The sequence below is a fragment of the Schistocerca americana genome, chromosome 3, assembly GCF_021461395.2.
Source record: "Schistocerca americana isolate TAMUIC-IGC-003095 chromosome 3, iqSchAmer2.1, whole genome shotgun sequence".
Taxonomy (NCBI): Eukaryota; Metazoa; Arthropoda; class Insecta; order Orthoptera; family Acrididae; genus Schistocerca; species Schistocerca americana.
This window is the reverse complement of record NC_060121.1, coordinates 412,601,738-412,616,931: the sequence shown is the minus strand read 5'-3', so window position 1 is coordinate 412,616,931 and position 15,194 is coordinate 412,601,738. Positions and strand designations below refer to the sequence as shown.

Genomic DNA, 15,194 nt, shown 5'->3' with positions numbered 1-15,194 from the left:
CCTACTTCCTCATCTGATTTAATAAAAAAGTCATTAAATTCCTGGGGAGAGATACTAATTTTGTCACTTCTCTTATCTTTGGCGACAGTATTTATTAGTGTCCATGCTGCTTTGCACTTATTGGTGGATTTCTCAATACTTCTGAGATTGTGTGCGTGTTTGGCTTCCACAATTGCTTTTTTGTACTCATTCCTAAATCTAACATAGGCTAATTTAGCATGGTTGGTTTTCAGATTTTTGTAAATATTGTACAACAACTTAACTTGATTTTTCATAGTAGACAGCTGTTTTGTATACCATGTATTTTGTCTATTTGGAACTTTTGCTTTTAGGACTCTGTCAGTTACTTTGCATTTCTTTATTGGAATGCAGTCATTAAAGTGTCCCAAAAATGCTTTGAGAAACCTATCAAATAGTACCTTTGCTGGCAGATAATTGCTTAGAGTATAATGTGTCTCATCATAACACAGGCCAAACCAATCTCTGTTAGAAAGGGACGTACGAAACCTGTCAATTTTCTCATCTGTGACTGGTCTAGTGACCACAACTTCTGGGATAAGCTTATTTACATTACTCTTAACAAGAGGGAACCTACTTGATAATTTAGAGATACTGAATCATGATCAGAATATGGAAATACTGTTACAAAACACGATTCTTCTGTTGTTTTAAAATTTACAAAAATATTGCCAAGACATGCATGTTCTCTTGTAGGCTTGTTATTGACTGAATGTAAGTTGCACTGTCTTAGTAGGTTTTGGAGTTCAGTGACAGTATGTTTTTGTGTTGTAACATCGAATTCAGCATTCACATCTCCACCTATCACAATATCATAATGTGTCCATCTAGTATCTGTAAGTGCATGTAACAGCAGGTCCAGTTTTTCCAAAAATACATTGGTTATACCCTTAGGTGACCTGTACAGGGAAATTACAACTAACTTAAAACTGTTTATTACTATACCAGCAGCTTCAAAGTTCTGTTCATCACACAGAAAATCTAGATCTAATCTATTGACTGTACCGCTAAGTGAGTTGTTAACATACATTGCCACACCACCTCTTAAATGCAGTTTTCTGCAGTAGCTACTGGCTAGATTATAATGATCAAATTTAATAAATGTAAGTTCACTCTCACTAGTCCAGTGTTCACTTAAACAAAAGATATCAAACTTATTTTCTAATTCAAAGTCATTGACAATAAATTCTTTATCCCTTACTCCTTCAATGTTAAGATAACAGATTATAAAATCAAACCTGTCTTTCTTTACAGATGCACTATTTTGCTGAGAGGCTATTAAATCTCTAGCACTATATATCTTATGGGCTTCTTCCCCTTGCTGCCTTCTACTAAAAAATCATTTAGACGTAATGGAGGTACAGTTTTCCGTTTGCCCGCTACACTTGATACTGCTTCTACCCTTGAAGGTCTCTTCTCTTCTTCTTGTTCATGACGTGATCTAAGTGGCTGGATTCCCACTGTAGGTAGTTCAAATGTTGCTGCAGAATGGACAGCTGGATCACCTGTTGGTACACTTGTTGCTGAATATGCTGCCACTTTTGCTGTTTCTGTTATCTTAGTTCCTGAATGAGGTGTTCTACCTGTTGTAACTGTAGTTACAGCTTCTTCTCTCCCAGCACATTCTTTTGTAATCAGTGATACCTGATGTTGTGTTACTGCTGCAACTGGAGTACATGGTAGGGAAGATACTTCGCAGGCGTCCTTTACCAGTGGTAGTGGAATAGGATCACTTTTCTTACATCTAGGAGAAACACTATCCACTAACATTTTGATCTTTTGATTGAGCAGCGATTTGCCTCATTTGTTTAAATGCATACCATGTGTTGTGAAGTGCTGTCTTTCAAGATCGTCAATACTGAGGAAAAAAGCATTATTAACAGTAACCTCAGACGTTTTGCAGATGATGTTATTTATGATGAAGTACAGTCTGAACGAAGCTGTACAAATATTCAGTTGGAATTTGATAAGATTTCAGAGTGGTGCAATGATTGGCAACTTGCTTTAAATGCAGAATTGTGCACTTCATGACCCGTAACATGTGAATATAATATCAGTGAGTCACAGTTGGAATATGTAAATTCATGCAAATACTTGAGTGTAATGCTTAGTAGTGACATGAAGTGGAATGATCACACAGGCTCAGTCGTGGGTAATGATGGTAGCAAACTGTGGTTTATTGGTACACTGCTACAGATGTGCAATCAGTCTACAAAGGAGATTGCTTACAAATCACTTGTGGTGACCCATCCTAGAATACTGCTCAAAAGTGTGGGACCTATACCAAATAGGACTAGCAGGTGACATTGATTGTATACAGAAAAGAGCAGCGTGAATGGTCAGAGGTTTGATGACCTGTGGGAGAGTGTCACTGAGATGTTGAAAGAATGAAACTGGCTGGCTCTTGACAGTAGATGGAAACTGTACTGAGAAAGTCTACTAACAAAGTTTCATGAACTGGCTTTAAGTGACGACTGTACGAATATACTACAATCCCCTACATATCACTCCCATAGGGATCATGGATGAGATTACATGAATTACGGCACGCACAGAGGCATTCAAACAATATTTTTTCCTGCACTCCATATTTGAATGGAATGAGAAAAAGCTTTACTAACTGTTACTGTGGGATGTACCGTCTGCTATGCACTTCACAGTGGTTTGCAGGGTGCAGATATAGACAGGCAGCACTCAGCACAAACTGAACAGATTTGTTGGACTTGTAGACAATTGTCACAGAAATGCTAATAAACCTGAAGAGGCAGATACTTGAAGATAGAAGCCAACTATTGGCCATACCCCAAAAGCCTATTTACGAAGTTTCAGGAACCAGGATTAAGTGAGAAATCTAGGAACAGATACAATAATACTGTATAACATTTTATTTCTGGTCAGCAGATGAAGTTGTGTTCGTTGTATTTGAAATAAAGTGTTTTCTCTAATACATTAATTAAGAATGTCCATCTTCAGTAAAGCAATAGCTTACAATTTATTTTCAACGTGAATGTTTCGAATTAAAAGCATACGGTGAGTGAATAATTAATAGGCCTATATTTAGATATCTGAATGAACATTTGCATTTGCACTACATTTACGTGTAGAGATATAATATGGTCTGTGTGGGTGTATTAAGCCAGAGTACGTTTTTTATTGTCCGTAATTGGTGTTCGGTAAGTTTTTTGGTAACGCACACAATTACTGAATAAAAAATTTCAGGTATATTCTTTTGTTTTCGCTGGTAAGAGAAACATCGCTACTAGAGGCAGCAAATAAAGAAAGTACGCCTACACAGTAAAACCTCTATGTATTTGCTCAAAAAAGCAGAACCAGTATAATGTGACGCATGGTCACGTACAAGGTCATATGCCTCATGACGTAACAGCTAACTTGCGTGAGATTAAACGTATCACATGACATTTGCAAAAAAATAAAATTTTTCTGTAGGTATTCGCGACATCGTTTCCAGATGACGGTAAGACAACGATTTTATTTATATTACACGTTGTATTGAAATACTTATGTTGGATAAGACACAATTTTTGAACAAAACGCTTTGTCCTGTAAATTATGTTTTGACAGTTGAACAATTGTTTCTAACCCTTTTTCCCGGCATCTGTCAAAAGCTGTTGATTTCAACTTTCGTTGGGATGGTGGGACAGCAAGCCCCCCTGTTGTGACATGTTATAACGTCTATGACAAGGATAATGTGGAAGCAGTAAACTGAATAAAAAGAAGTTACATGGCGTGTAAAATGAGACGGCAAATGAAACATGATGCACACCGTACCGAAAAATAGACGCGGCTCCACTCACAAATCAAAATGAGTTTCGTGATTTCAAACAAATGCGCTTGCTCGTTTTAAATAGATGCGATCATAGTGACGTGATTTGCATTGATGAATGTTGTGTAATATTTTTTTTACAACCTTGTCGTATCATTTATTTGATATCAGTTTCGAAAACTTGGCGGCGTGATGGATTCGCAACCAGTGAAATGATAGTGCATATCATAGTGTTAGTATTACATAATACATTTCTTTTCCAAATGTTATGTTGTGCACGCAGACTGATAACTCAGTGAGTGACAGAACTGCCGACACTTCGACAAATATTTCTGATCGTTAAGAGGAAAATGCTGCCTAAAATATCGCATATTCTAGATAATTACGTAACCGTACGTGCAGACCAACAATTCCTTTAACTTATAACTGTATTCCATCAGTTACGAGGAACCGACAGTTCGACACTGATTTAGTTGTGAAGCAGTCTACCCTACGTTGTTGCTTTTTTTTAACGTCTTTGTCATCAGAAGTTTTTGAATCATAAAATCTGTAATAAAGGCTTACTGCTATTCCTTATAGTGGACGTGTCATTCCTCAAATTATATTGTGCCTAATTGTATCAAAAACTACCATTTTTTTTCTTTCTTTTTCTGCAGTTATGCACACACAGATATCAAACGAAGTATATTTATTTATGAAGAAAATAAGGATTCAAAATGAAACTACAAGAAAATATTTGTGAAGTGTTCCATTTTCTGCATCTCTTTCTCTGTCTCCCATAATACCAAGTATTAGATACCTGTACTAGTGATCTTTTGTTGGCTGGTCATGGCATGATCTTAGTTTTAGTAGCCATTGCAAGCTCAACATTATTTGAATATGCTTGATTATAGTGTGGCAGACGAGACATTTCGATCTGTGTTTCTCTCTCCTCCTCCATTAAAAATGAAACCATGCCTCACGATAAAAAAAAAAAAAAAAAAGAAAATGCAGCAAATTGAAATGATTGACTGCTCTCTTCTGTATTTCACATCTTTCCTCTTACTGTACTGTAATGTGTTTCTAATTATGTTCCATTGCATCAACAATTCATTTAGATGTTGTTGAACCTTTAAAGCAATTAAGATGTGTGATAAAATGACAAAAATGAGGACAGCAGAACAAATTAAGACTAATGATATAAACCTGCTATAGACTTCATGCAGTTATTATTTTCATTCATGAATTGTGTTTTGTAGATCCCACTACTATATTACTAAACAAATGCAATTATGAGGAAGTCATTCTGCACCATACATTAACAACAATCACTAATGATGTCATGTATGACTTGATTTATTTCTCAGCAGTATGTGGTGTTCTCCATTAATGATGGAAATCACCATATTAACAGATTCTGCAGAAAAATAAATACTGAGTGTTGAAGCTAATTCATGCGTTTCTTATTACCCTAGTCAGAAAAGCTTTCCTTTGTTGCTACATACCAGTTACGTGAGGTAACTTCTAACTTTTTATTTTATTTTGATGCAACGTCAACAGATTTTTTTAAAAAAAAAAAAAAAAAAAAAAAAAAAAAAAGAAAGCCCCCCCCAGTCTTCGGGATAAGTCAGAGCCTTACTTAATAGAGTTACATATTATTGCCTGGCACTTTTATCTACACAATTTTTTCTAAATTTAGTTGAGAGAACAATGTTACATATATGGACTATACATAAAAACAATTTGTTATTGCAGTACTTAGATTAAGGAATCTACAGTTTGTGACACAGTATTCAGATCTGAGATTCGAATATTTACAGTTTGTGACACGGTCTAAGATCTGAGATTACAGATATTTTTAGATTGATGGTCTTCCATCATACGAGTGTACCAAATCTAGAAACTCATCTGTTGAATATACAGGATTGTTTAGGAGCCATAATTTTAATTTTGTTTTTAGTTTTGTAATTGGCAATTTGGAGATATTAGGATGGAAGCACTTCAGTAGTTTTATGCCTGCATAGAGAGGGCTTTTCTCAGAAAGTGTTGTTCAATGAGAGGTGAAGCGTGACCATTGTGATACAAAATGTACAAGGAAAATGATAAAAAGAGAAACTACGGTTAAATAGATCCACAAGGAAGAAGAAGGAAAGTCACACAGTATCCTGGGACAAGTAATCCATAAAGGCAGTGTGAGAGTGGATCTTAGAGACCTCCATAATTAATTCTTGTTTCTACTACAACTTTCCTTCTTTCTCCCAAATCAAAATTAGCAGTTTTGTGGCTTTACAGTATTTGTGTTGTTGTCTTATGGTGCTGCTTCATAGAATTTTTCCTATCCAAGTTCTGATTAAGCACACCAGACAACAACAAAAATATGCCACCCACAGGAGACCTCAAACTAATACCGTGTAACATCACTTCTAGCATTGATAATGGTCGGAATTTGGTGAGAAAAATGTGTCGACAAGTTTCTTTGATATGTTATGCCCAGCTGAAGACCCTATTTAATGGTTAGAGTCCTTACAACAATCAAATAATGAGATGTGTTATTTATTTACTTAGCATCCTTGTATGTCATCATTATAAAAATGATATAGGATTTGTCACTCATTGCCTTACATAGAAAAAAGGACATGAAAAGATTTACAATTATGTTGTTGTTGTTGTGGTCTTCAGTCCTGAGACTGGTTTGATGCAGCTCTCCATGCTACTCTATCCTGTGCAAGCTTCTTCATCTTCCAGTACCTACTGCAACCTACATCCTTCTGAATCTGCTTAGTGTATTCATCTCTTGGTCTCCCTCTACGATTTTTACCCTCCACGCTGCCCTCCAATACTAGATTGGTGATCCCTTGATGCCTCAACACATGTCCTACCAACCGATCCCTTCTTCTAGTCAAGTTGTGCCACAAACTTCTCTTCTCCCCAATCCTATTCAATACTTTCTCATTAGTTATGTGCTCTACCCATCTAATCTTCAGCATTCTTCTGTAACACCACATTTCAAAAGCTTCTAGTCTCTTCTTGTCCAAACTATTTATCGTCCATGTTTCACTTCCATACATGGCTACACTCCATACAAATACTTTCAGAAATGACTTCCTGACACTTAAATCTATACTCGATGTTAACAAATTTCTCTTCTTCAGAAACACTTTCCTTGCCATTGCCAGTCTACATTTTATATCCTCTCTACTTCAACCATCATCAGTTATTTTGCTCCCCAAATAGCAAAGTTCCTTTACTACTTTAAGTGTCTCATTTCTTAATCTAATTCCCTCAGCATCACCCGACTTAATTCGACTACATTCCATTATCCTCGTTTTGCTTTTGTTGATGTTCATCTATACCCTCCTTTCAAGACACTATCCATTCCATTCAACTGCTCTTCCAAGTCCTTTGCTGTCTCTGACAGAATTACAATGTCATCGGCGAACCTCAAAGTTTTTATTTCTTCTCCATGGATTTTAATACCTACTCCAAATTTTTCTTTTGTTTCCTTCACTGCTTGCTCAATATACAGATTGAATAACATCGGGGAGAGACTACAACCCTGTCTCACTCCCTTCGCAACCACTGCTTCCCTATCATGTCCCTCTACTCTTATAACTGCCATCTGGTTTCTGTACAAATTGTAAATAGCTTTTCGCTCCCTGTATTTTACCCCTGCCACCTTTAGAATTTGAAAGAGCGTATTCCAGTCAACATTGTCAAAAGCTTTCTCTAAGTCTACAAATGCTAGGATCGTAGGTTTGCCTTTCCTTAATCTAGCTTCTAAGATAAGTCTTAGGGTCAGTATTACCTCACGTGTCCCAACATTTCTACGGAATCCAAACTGATCTTCCCCGAGGTCGGCTTCTACTAGTTTTTCCATTCGTCTGTAAAGAATCCGCGTTAGTATTTTGCAGCCGTGACTTATTAAACTGATAGTTCGGTAATTTTCACATTTGTCAACACCTGCTTTCTTTGGGATTGGAATTATTATTATATTCTTCTTGAAGTCTGAGGGTATTTCGCCTGTTTCATACATCTTGCTCACCAGATGGTAGAGTTTTGTCAGGACTGGCTCTTCCAAGGCTGTCAGTAGTTCTAATGGAGTGTTGTCTACTCCTGGGGCCTTGTTTCGACTTAGGTCTTTCAGTGTTCTGTCAAACTCTTCACGCAGTACTATATCTCCCATTTCATCTTCATCTACATCCTCTTCCATTTCCATAATATTGTCCTCAAGTACATCGCCCTTGTATAGACCCTCTATATACTCCTTCCACCTTTCTGCTTTCCCATCTTTGCTTAGAACTGGGTTTCCATCTGAGCTTTTGATCTTCATACAAGTGGTTCTCTTTTCTCTGAAGGTCTCTTTAATTTTCCTGTAGGCGGTTTCTATCTTACCCCTAGTGAGATAACCCTCTACATCCTTACATTTGTCCTCTAGCCATGCCTGCTTAGCCATTTTGCACTTCCTGTCGATCTCATTTTTGAGACGTTTGTATTCCTTTTTGCCTTCTTCATTTACTGCATTTTTATATTTTCTCCTTTCATCAATTGAATTCAGTATTTCTTCTGTCATCCAAGGATTTCTACTAGCCCTCATCTTTTTACCTACTTGATCCTCTGCTGCCTTCACTGCTTCATCCCTCAATTATATGTCCATAAATAAAAGGCTGCATTTCACGTGCTGTTCCAGATACTTCCAGAAGTTTTCTGTGGAAATAAGATTGGACTAATTTTGTGAGCCAATTGAGGGTGCAATAGCTTAGTGTGTTAGTCAAGCTAGGAATGTATACGTTCACTCACAGCAGCAATTTGTATTGTGTTTGGTATCAGAGCACGAGACTTATCTCCAGTTCCCATTAGGTAGCCTCTTGTTATAACCACTCTGCTTATGCCATGTTATGTGGCTATGAGTAATGCACAATTCTTTGTAGACATGTTTGATGTGCGGTCATGTGTATGTCAGAACGTGATAGCTCTTTTCAGACAACCTGTCACATCTCTGTGTCAACCCAGGTTATTGACACAATTCCATACAGTTGACTGAACATAAAAACCTCTTCACTTCAACTATACCATATACAACACTCCCAAGTGATCATTGGGCTTCTTTAAGACTGTGACTAATATTTTGTACAGTCAGCCAAGTTATTATGTATTGGATAAGTGGATGACTATTTCCACTCAATATTGTAGTCACTTTGTAGTAAACCATAAGGGTGCTTGATACAAATAATAATTTTCTGTGCTGCTGTAATATTTTAATAGTTACCAATAGGGCATAATTTATTATTTAAAGAGTGAAGTACATTTACACTACTTGTGTAATAAGTTTTCTTCATGCCAGTCCATATAAAATCCAAAGAATTAGTTGAATAATTAAGTACTGCATGTACATAAGATTATTTTTTCATCCAGTGGGGAAATGTTTCGTGCTTGACAGAATTTGCCCCAATGTTTGTACAAAGGCTTAACTTTAGGTTATTTCAGTAAATTGAGAAATATTTTAGTGTTGAATGACTGTTTACACAAATAATTAAAAGTGTTTTTAAAATAATAAGAACATTCTTTAAATAATTTTTTAAATATTTAATCATAACCCACAGTTCTTTGTATTTTATAGCTTTTAAAGTTGATGCTTTTTCATTTTACTAAGTGTGCATTATATCTGTGTTATGGATGCACAACTAGATAAACACAGTAGTTTTTAATTTTACTTGATTTTTGTTTGTTTCTAAGCATGTCATATTGATACTGCTTCACCACTAATCTTGAACAATGGAAAGTCCAAGATGGAATAATAACTACACTCCTGGAAATGGAAAAAAGAACACATTGACACCGGTGTGTCAGACCCACCATACTTGCTCCGGACACTGCGAGAGGGCTGTACAAGCAATGATCACACGCACGGCACAGCGGACACACCAGGAACCGCGGTGTTGGCCGTCGAATGGCGCTAGCTGCGCAGCATTTGTGCACCGCCGCCGTCAGTGTCAGCCAGTTTGCCGTGGCATACGGAGCTCCATCGCAGTCTTTAACACTGGTAGCATGCCGCAACAGCGTGGACGTGAACCGTATGTGCAGTTGACGGACTTTGAGCGAGGGCGTATAGTGGGCATGCGGGAGGCCGGGTGGACGTACCGCCGAATTGCTCAACACGTGGGGCGTGAGGTCTCCACAGTACATCGATGTTGTCGCCAGTGGTCGGCGGAAGGTGCACGTGCCCGTCGACCTGGGACCGGACCGCAGCGACGCACGGATGCACGCCAAGACCGTAGGATCCTACTCAGTGCCGTAGGGGACCGCACCGCCACTTCCCAGCAAATTAGGGACACTGTTGCTCCTGGGGTATCGGCGAAGACCATTCGCAACCGTCTCCATGAAGCTGGGCTACGGACCCCCACACCGTTAGGCCGTCTTCCGCTCACGCCCCAACATCGTGCAGCCCGCCTCCAGTGGTGTCGCGACAGGCGTGAATGGAGGGACGAATGGAGACGTGTCGTCTTCAGCGATGAGAGTCACTTCTGCCTTGGTGCCAATGATGGTCGTATGCGTGTTTGGCGCCGTGCAGGTGAGCGCCACAATCAGGACTGCATACGACCGAGGCACACAGGGCCAACACCCGGCATCATGGTGTGGGGAGCGATCTCCTACACTGGCCGTACACCACTGGTGATCGTCGAGGGGACACTGAATAGTGCACGGTACATCCAAACCGTCATCGAACCCATCATTCTACCATTCCTAGACCGGCAAGGGAACTTGCTGTTCCAACAGGACAATGCACGTCCGCATGTATCCTGTGCCACCCAACGTGCTCTAGAAGGTGTAAGTCAACTACCATGGCCAGCAAGATCTCCGGATCTGTCCCCCATTGAGCATGTTTGGGACTGGATGAAGCGCCGTCTCACGCGGTCTGCACATCCAGCACGAACGCTGGTCCAACTGAGGCGCCAGGTGGAAATGGCATGGCAAGCCGTTCCACAGGACTACATCCAGCATCTCTACGATCGTCTCCATGGGAGAATAGCAGCCTGCATTGCTGCGAAAGGTGGATATACACTGTACTAGTGCCGACATTGTGCATGCTCTGTTGCCTGTGTCTATGTGCCTGTGGTTCTGTCAGTGTGATCATGTGATGTATCTGACCCCAGGAATGTGTCAATAAAGATTCCCCTTCCTGGGGCAATGAATTCACGGTGTTCTTATTTCAATTTCCAGGAGTGTATATGGAATGGATGGATTGTACTTACCAGGTAGAGGAGGAATTGAATTGCAAACATGTACAATGTAAAAGAATGCTGGAATGTTCAGTTATCCATCAGAAGTAAAAAACTCACACGAGTTTGAGTACACACAACTCACACAAACATGGCCGCTGTTGCCTCTGGCCACAGAAATGACAGTGATTGGGTGTGTGTGTGTGTGTGTGTGTTTCCTTGTTACTCAACATCTCCTCTATGTGGTGAGTCAGCGGTAGCTGTGTAATTTTAAATACTGTCAATTTTTTTGCCAGATCTAATTATCTCGTTTGATACGATAGTGGACAGTAGTCCTGGATGGAATATAAATAACGGAAGGAGTAACGGTAACAGCTCACCACACAATCATACAGTTCACTGGGAGTTAGTTACATGTTCTGTGGATCATTTTGCACAATGTATCGTAATGATGTGGAGTGTGTCATTTTACATTCGAACCCTAAATTAATTTGTACACAGGTTACATTCTAAACATTTCTGAGTTTTTTTAACAAAAAGAAAGAAAGATATACAGACTTGAGTCAGTAATTCATACTCACCACCTTTTACATATTACAGTAATAATTCATTATTCTATGGAAATGAAGGAGTTGTAAAGGACAAAATTTCTCGGTTTCTTATCAAACTTTACGTTGCTGTCTGTCAGACATTTTGTGTTACTGGGTATGTGGGTAAGTGATCAAAAATTTTTTTTGCAGCATTGTGCATCCCATTTTGTGCTAAAGACAACCTTAATATGGAGTAAGGAATGTCATTTTTCCTTCTGATATTGTAATTATGTACCTTATTGTTCCTTTTGAATTGTAGTGGATTATTTACAGTAAACTTCACGAGGGAATAAATATACTGTGAAACAGCACTCAAAATGTCCAGCTCCTTAAACAGATGTCTACAAGATGATTGTGGAGGAGCACCACATTTTTGTGCAATGAGGACTTTTTTCCTTAAGAATGAATTGCCCCAGCTCATGTATCATTGGTGTAGTACCTCTAAATCTGCAGAACTGAATATGTTCTGTCTTTTTAAAATTGAAGGTGGGACCATTCGCAGAAAACCAGTCAAAGGTACTTTTAAGAACTTTGTTTACCATTTTCTTCTGTTTCTATATATTTGCTTGGACTGATTATGACACTAGTGTAATCTCCAAAAAGAACTAATTGCACTTGTTCTGTATTAGATGGAAGAACACTTGCATGTATGAGGAACAGTAGTGGACCTCAGATTGAACCTTGGGGAGTCCCATACATGATTTCTCCCCAGTCAGAATTATGTCTCCGGACTATATTGCCTGAATTACTAAGTACAGCTTTCTGCAATCATTTGGTTAGATATGACATCCATTGCTTGGCTTTGCCATCAGTCCCATAAAAGATCAATTTATGTAGGAAAATACTGCGATTCACACAGTCAAATGGCTCAGAGAGGTCACAGAAAATACGAACCAGCACTATTTTATTCTTTAACACCTGTAAAATCTTGTGAGTGAATGTCTAAATGTCATTCTCAGTAGAGCAAAACTTCTGAAACTCAGATGGTGATTTGCTAAGGATACCACTGTCGCTAAGGTGAGATATTATTCTAGAATATATCATCTTCTCAAAAATTTTGGAGAATCGTGTCAGCAGTGAAACATGTTGGTAGTTATTGACATCTCTCTTATCACCTTTAAAATGTAGGTGTGCAAGTGTATGTGTTTGCCTGAAAGCTTAGCAACATTTTCAACCTTTCTTATGTGACCATTGACCTGAACTATCTTCTGAGTTGATTATATGGTGAGTTGTGAATGTTGCATCTTCTATTATTCATCTTATTTGATACTCACATGCCAGGGGAAATCAGCTGACTTATGACTACATGTCTCTGGGCAAAATATTAATATCAACACTATAAGATTAAGATGGCAAAAGTAAATAAATATGTTACATTCAACTAGGCTTGCATTGTGATTACACTGTTCCTAAGTATTTAGCACATACTAGTGAGCTGCCCTGGCTTTGTACACATAGCACTACATCTGCAGCTTGATGATATGGCTGGAGTGTGGCAATGAATTGTACACACAAACACTCCTCATGAATTAGTCTATTAGTCTGTCTGTTAGTGCAAACTGTATCTAAATCCTTACAGTACGTCTTGAGATTAATCTTCAAATACAGACAGAAGAGCACAATGGGGGACTTTAATTTATAATAGATTCTGGTCAAGCTACAGTGCTCTCTGGAGTTGCAGTAGGTGTTCACTTTCTTCTTTTCCTGCCAGATACTGCCTCCTCTTTAGATGACCAGTGTGTCGCTAGCTAACCAGCTTGTAGCTTCCATCGTGCCGTGAGGTTTCACTCCAATAGCCAATTAAATATAGAACAGATAACAGTATACATATTATATGTTCATAATTACTATAATTATGAATTATATACAGAAGCCTTCCTTGTGAATCAGTCTGTCTGTTAGAGATACCATATAAAAATCTCTAAGTAGTGTGTGAGACTAGCCTACACACACAGACAGAAAAATGCAGTAGCAGACTTTAATAATGTTTATGCACTAGATAAATGTTGTCATCTGTGCAGTTTGATTTACAGACTGATACAAGATTATGTGCATCATGTTAGCAAAGTAGACAGATTGGTTGGTTGATCTGGGGGAGGGTACCAAACAGCGATGTCATCGGCCCCATCAGATTAGGGAGGAATGGGGAAGGAATTCGGTTGTGCCCTTTCAAAGGAACCATCCTGGCATTTGCCTGAAACGATTTAGGGAAATCATGGAAAACCTAAATCAGGACATCTGGATGTGGGTTTGAACCATCATCCTCCTGAAAGCAAGTCCAGTGAGCTGACCACTGCACCACCTTGCTCGGTAAAGTAGACAAAGAGAAACAGTAGCAAACTAGGTACACTCAGGGGCAGGAAACAGATAATGAACAAAGCCAGCAGACAATGGGAAACAAAACTATCAATATAAATTTTTACTGAGAGTCTCTGATTTAAGAGGTCTATAGTTCAACAGTTTCTGATATACAAGTCCTTAACAAATAGTTGCAATTTAACAGAGCACCTGAACTTCATCTAAAAAATCTTAGCTAATCCAAAGGTAGCATTGGATGTGGCACAATTACTTGTAGTAAAAAAAAAAATTGGCTTAGGAGAAAAAAATTACTTCTAGTTTGGTTGTATAGATTTCTGTCTTTGTGACTTACATTCTACTTCAGTTGTTATTGTTATGTTATTAGTGCACCTGACTATGACCTAAGATCAAACCTGTGCAGTAGTAATGAAGTAATTATTTATTGCAACTGAATAGCATGTATGGAAGTGAGTAGGCAAGTCTCTCTCCCTTTCTCTCTCTCTCTCTCCCCCCCCCCCCCCTCCCTCTCCCTCCCTCCCTCTGTCTCTCTCTGTCTCCTCCCCCCCCCCCCTCTCTCTCTCTCTCTCTCACTCTACATTTATCAAGACTCTGGTGCCATACAAGAAGAAATCAGTCACCTGTTTGTTCATTAATATGTAGTGTTATCTCAAATTTGATAATTATTGATAGTCATTACATCAACATGCTGTGCGTCCAGCGAGTGGTCTAGACACTCAATGAAATTGGAGACTGGAGAAGTTCCATCCAGTCAGCTAAGGTGGAGGTGGCTCAGGCTCATTGGAAGTTTGACAGAGTTATGACACTTGGTCGGGAAATAATCGAGCAAAGACAAGAGTTGATAACTACAGTCTCTGTTGTCTCAGCAAGAATTGGATAATGATTTGAATGAATGTACACTACACCTGATTTCAAAATCCCATGGAGGGAGGTACGTGGCTAAGTATGAGCGCAAGCATGCCAGAGCGAATACTAAATATTCAGGCTCCAGTCCTGACCTACACAGATATCCCTCCTAGACAGCTGTTTGTACTGAACTCTCCTCTTTTGTCGCCACTGCCTGCACCTTTATACTTTGTGGTAAGCCGTACCACCCCATCCACAGTGGTGCTTCTGACCTTCACCCTGTGAGGTCTCGTGTGATATATGGTCATTGCCCATGCACTGCTGCACCTCATGGTCCTCCATGTGAGCTCACTTGATAAGTCATGAGTCTGTGTAACATTTCTGGCCTTCCTGTGGCATCTCTTTTGTACTGAGTACTTTCTAGAAAACTTATTCATTCTTGTT

General features: G+C 39.0%; 1 protein-coding gene across 1 annotated transcript in view; it reads left to right on the top strand.

The window, feature by feature from the left end:
* Positions 1-3,360: 3,360 nt before the first annotated feature.
* The window catches only part of LOC124607281 (proton-coupled folate transporter-like), a 326,877-nt gene continuing 315,043 nt past the window's right edge, over positions 3,361-15,194 (top strand). The window contains exon 1 of the mRNA XM_047139560.1: positions 3,361-3,493. Coding sequence (XP_046995516.1) covers positions 3,488-3,493 — 6 coding nt within the window. The 5' untranslated portion in view covers positions 3,361-3,487. The remainder of the gene's footprint in view (positions 3,494-15,194) is intronic.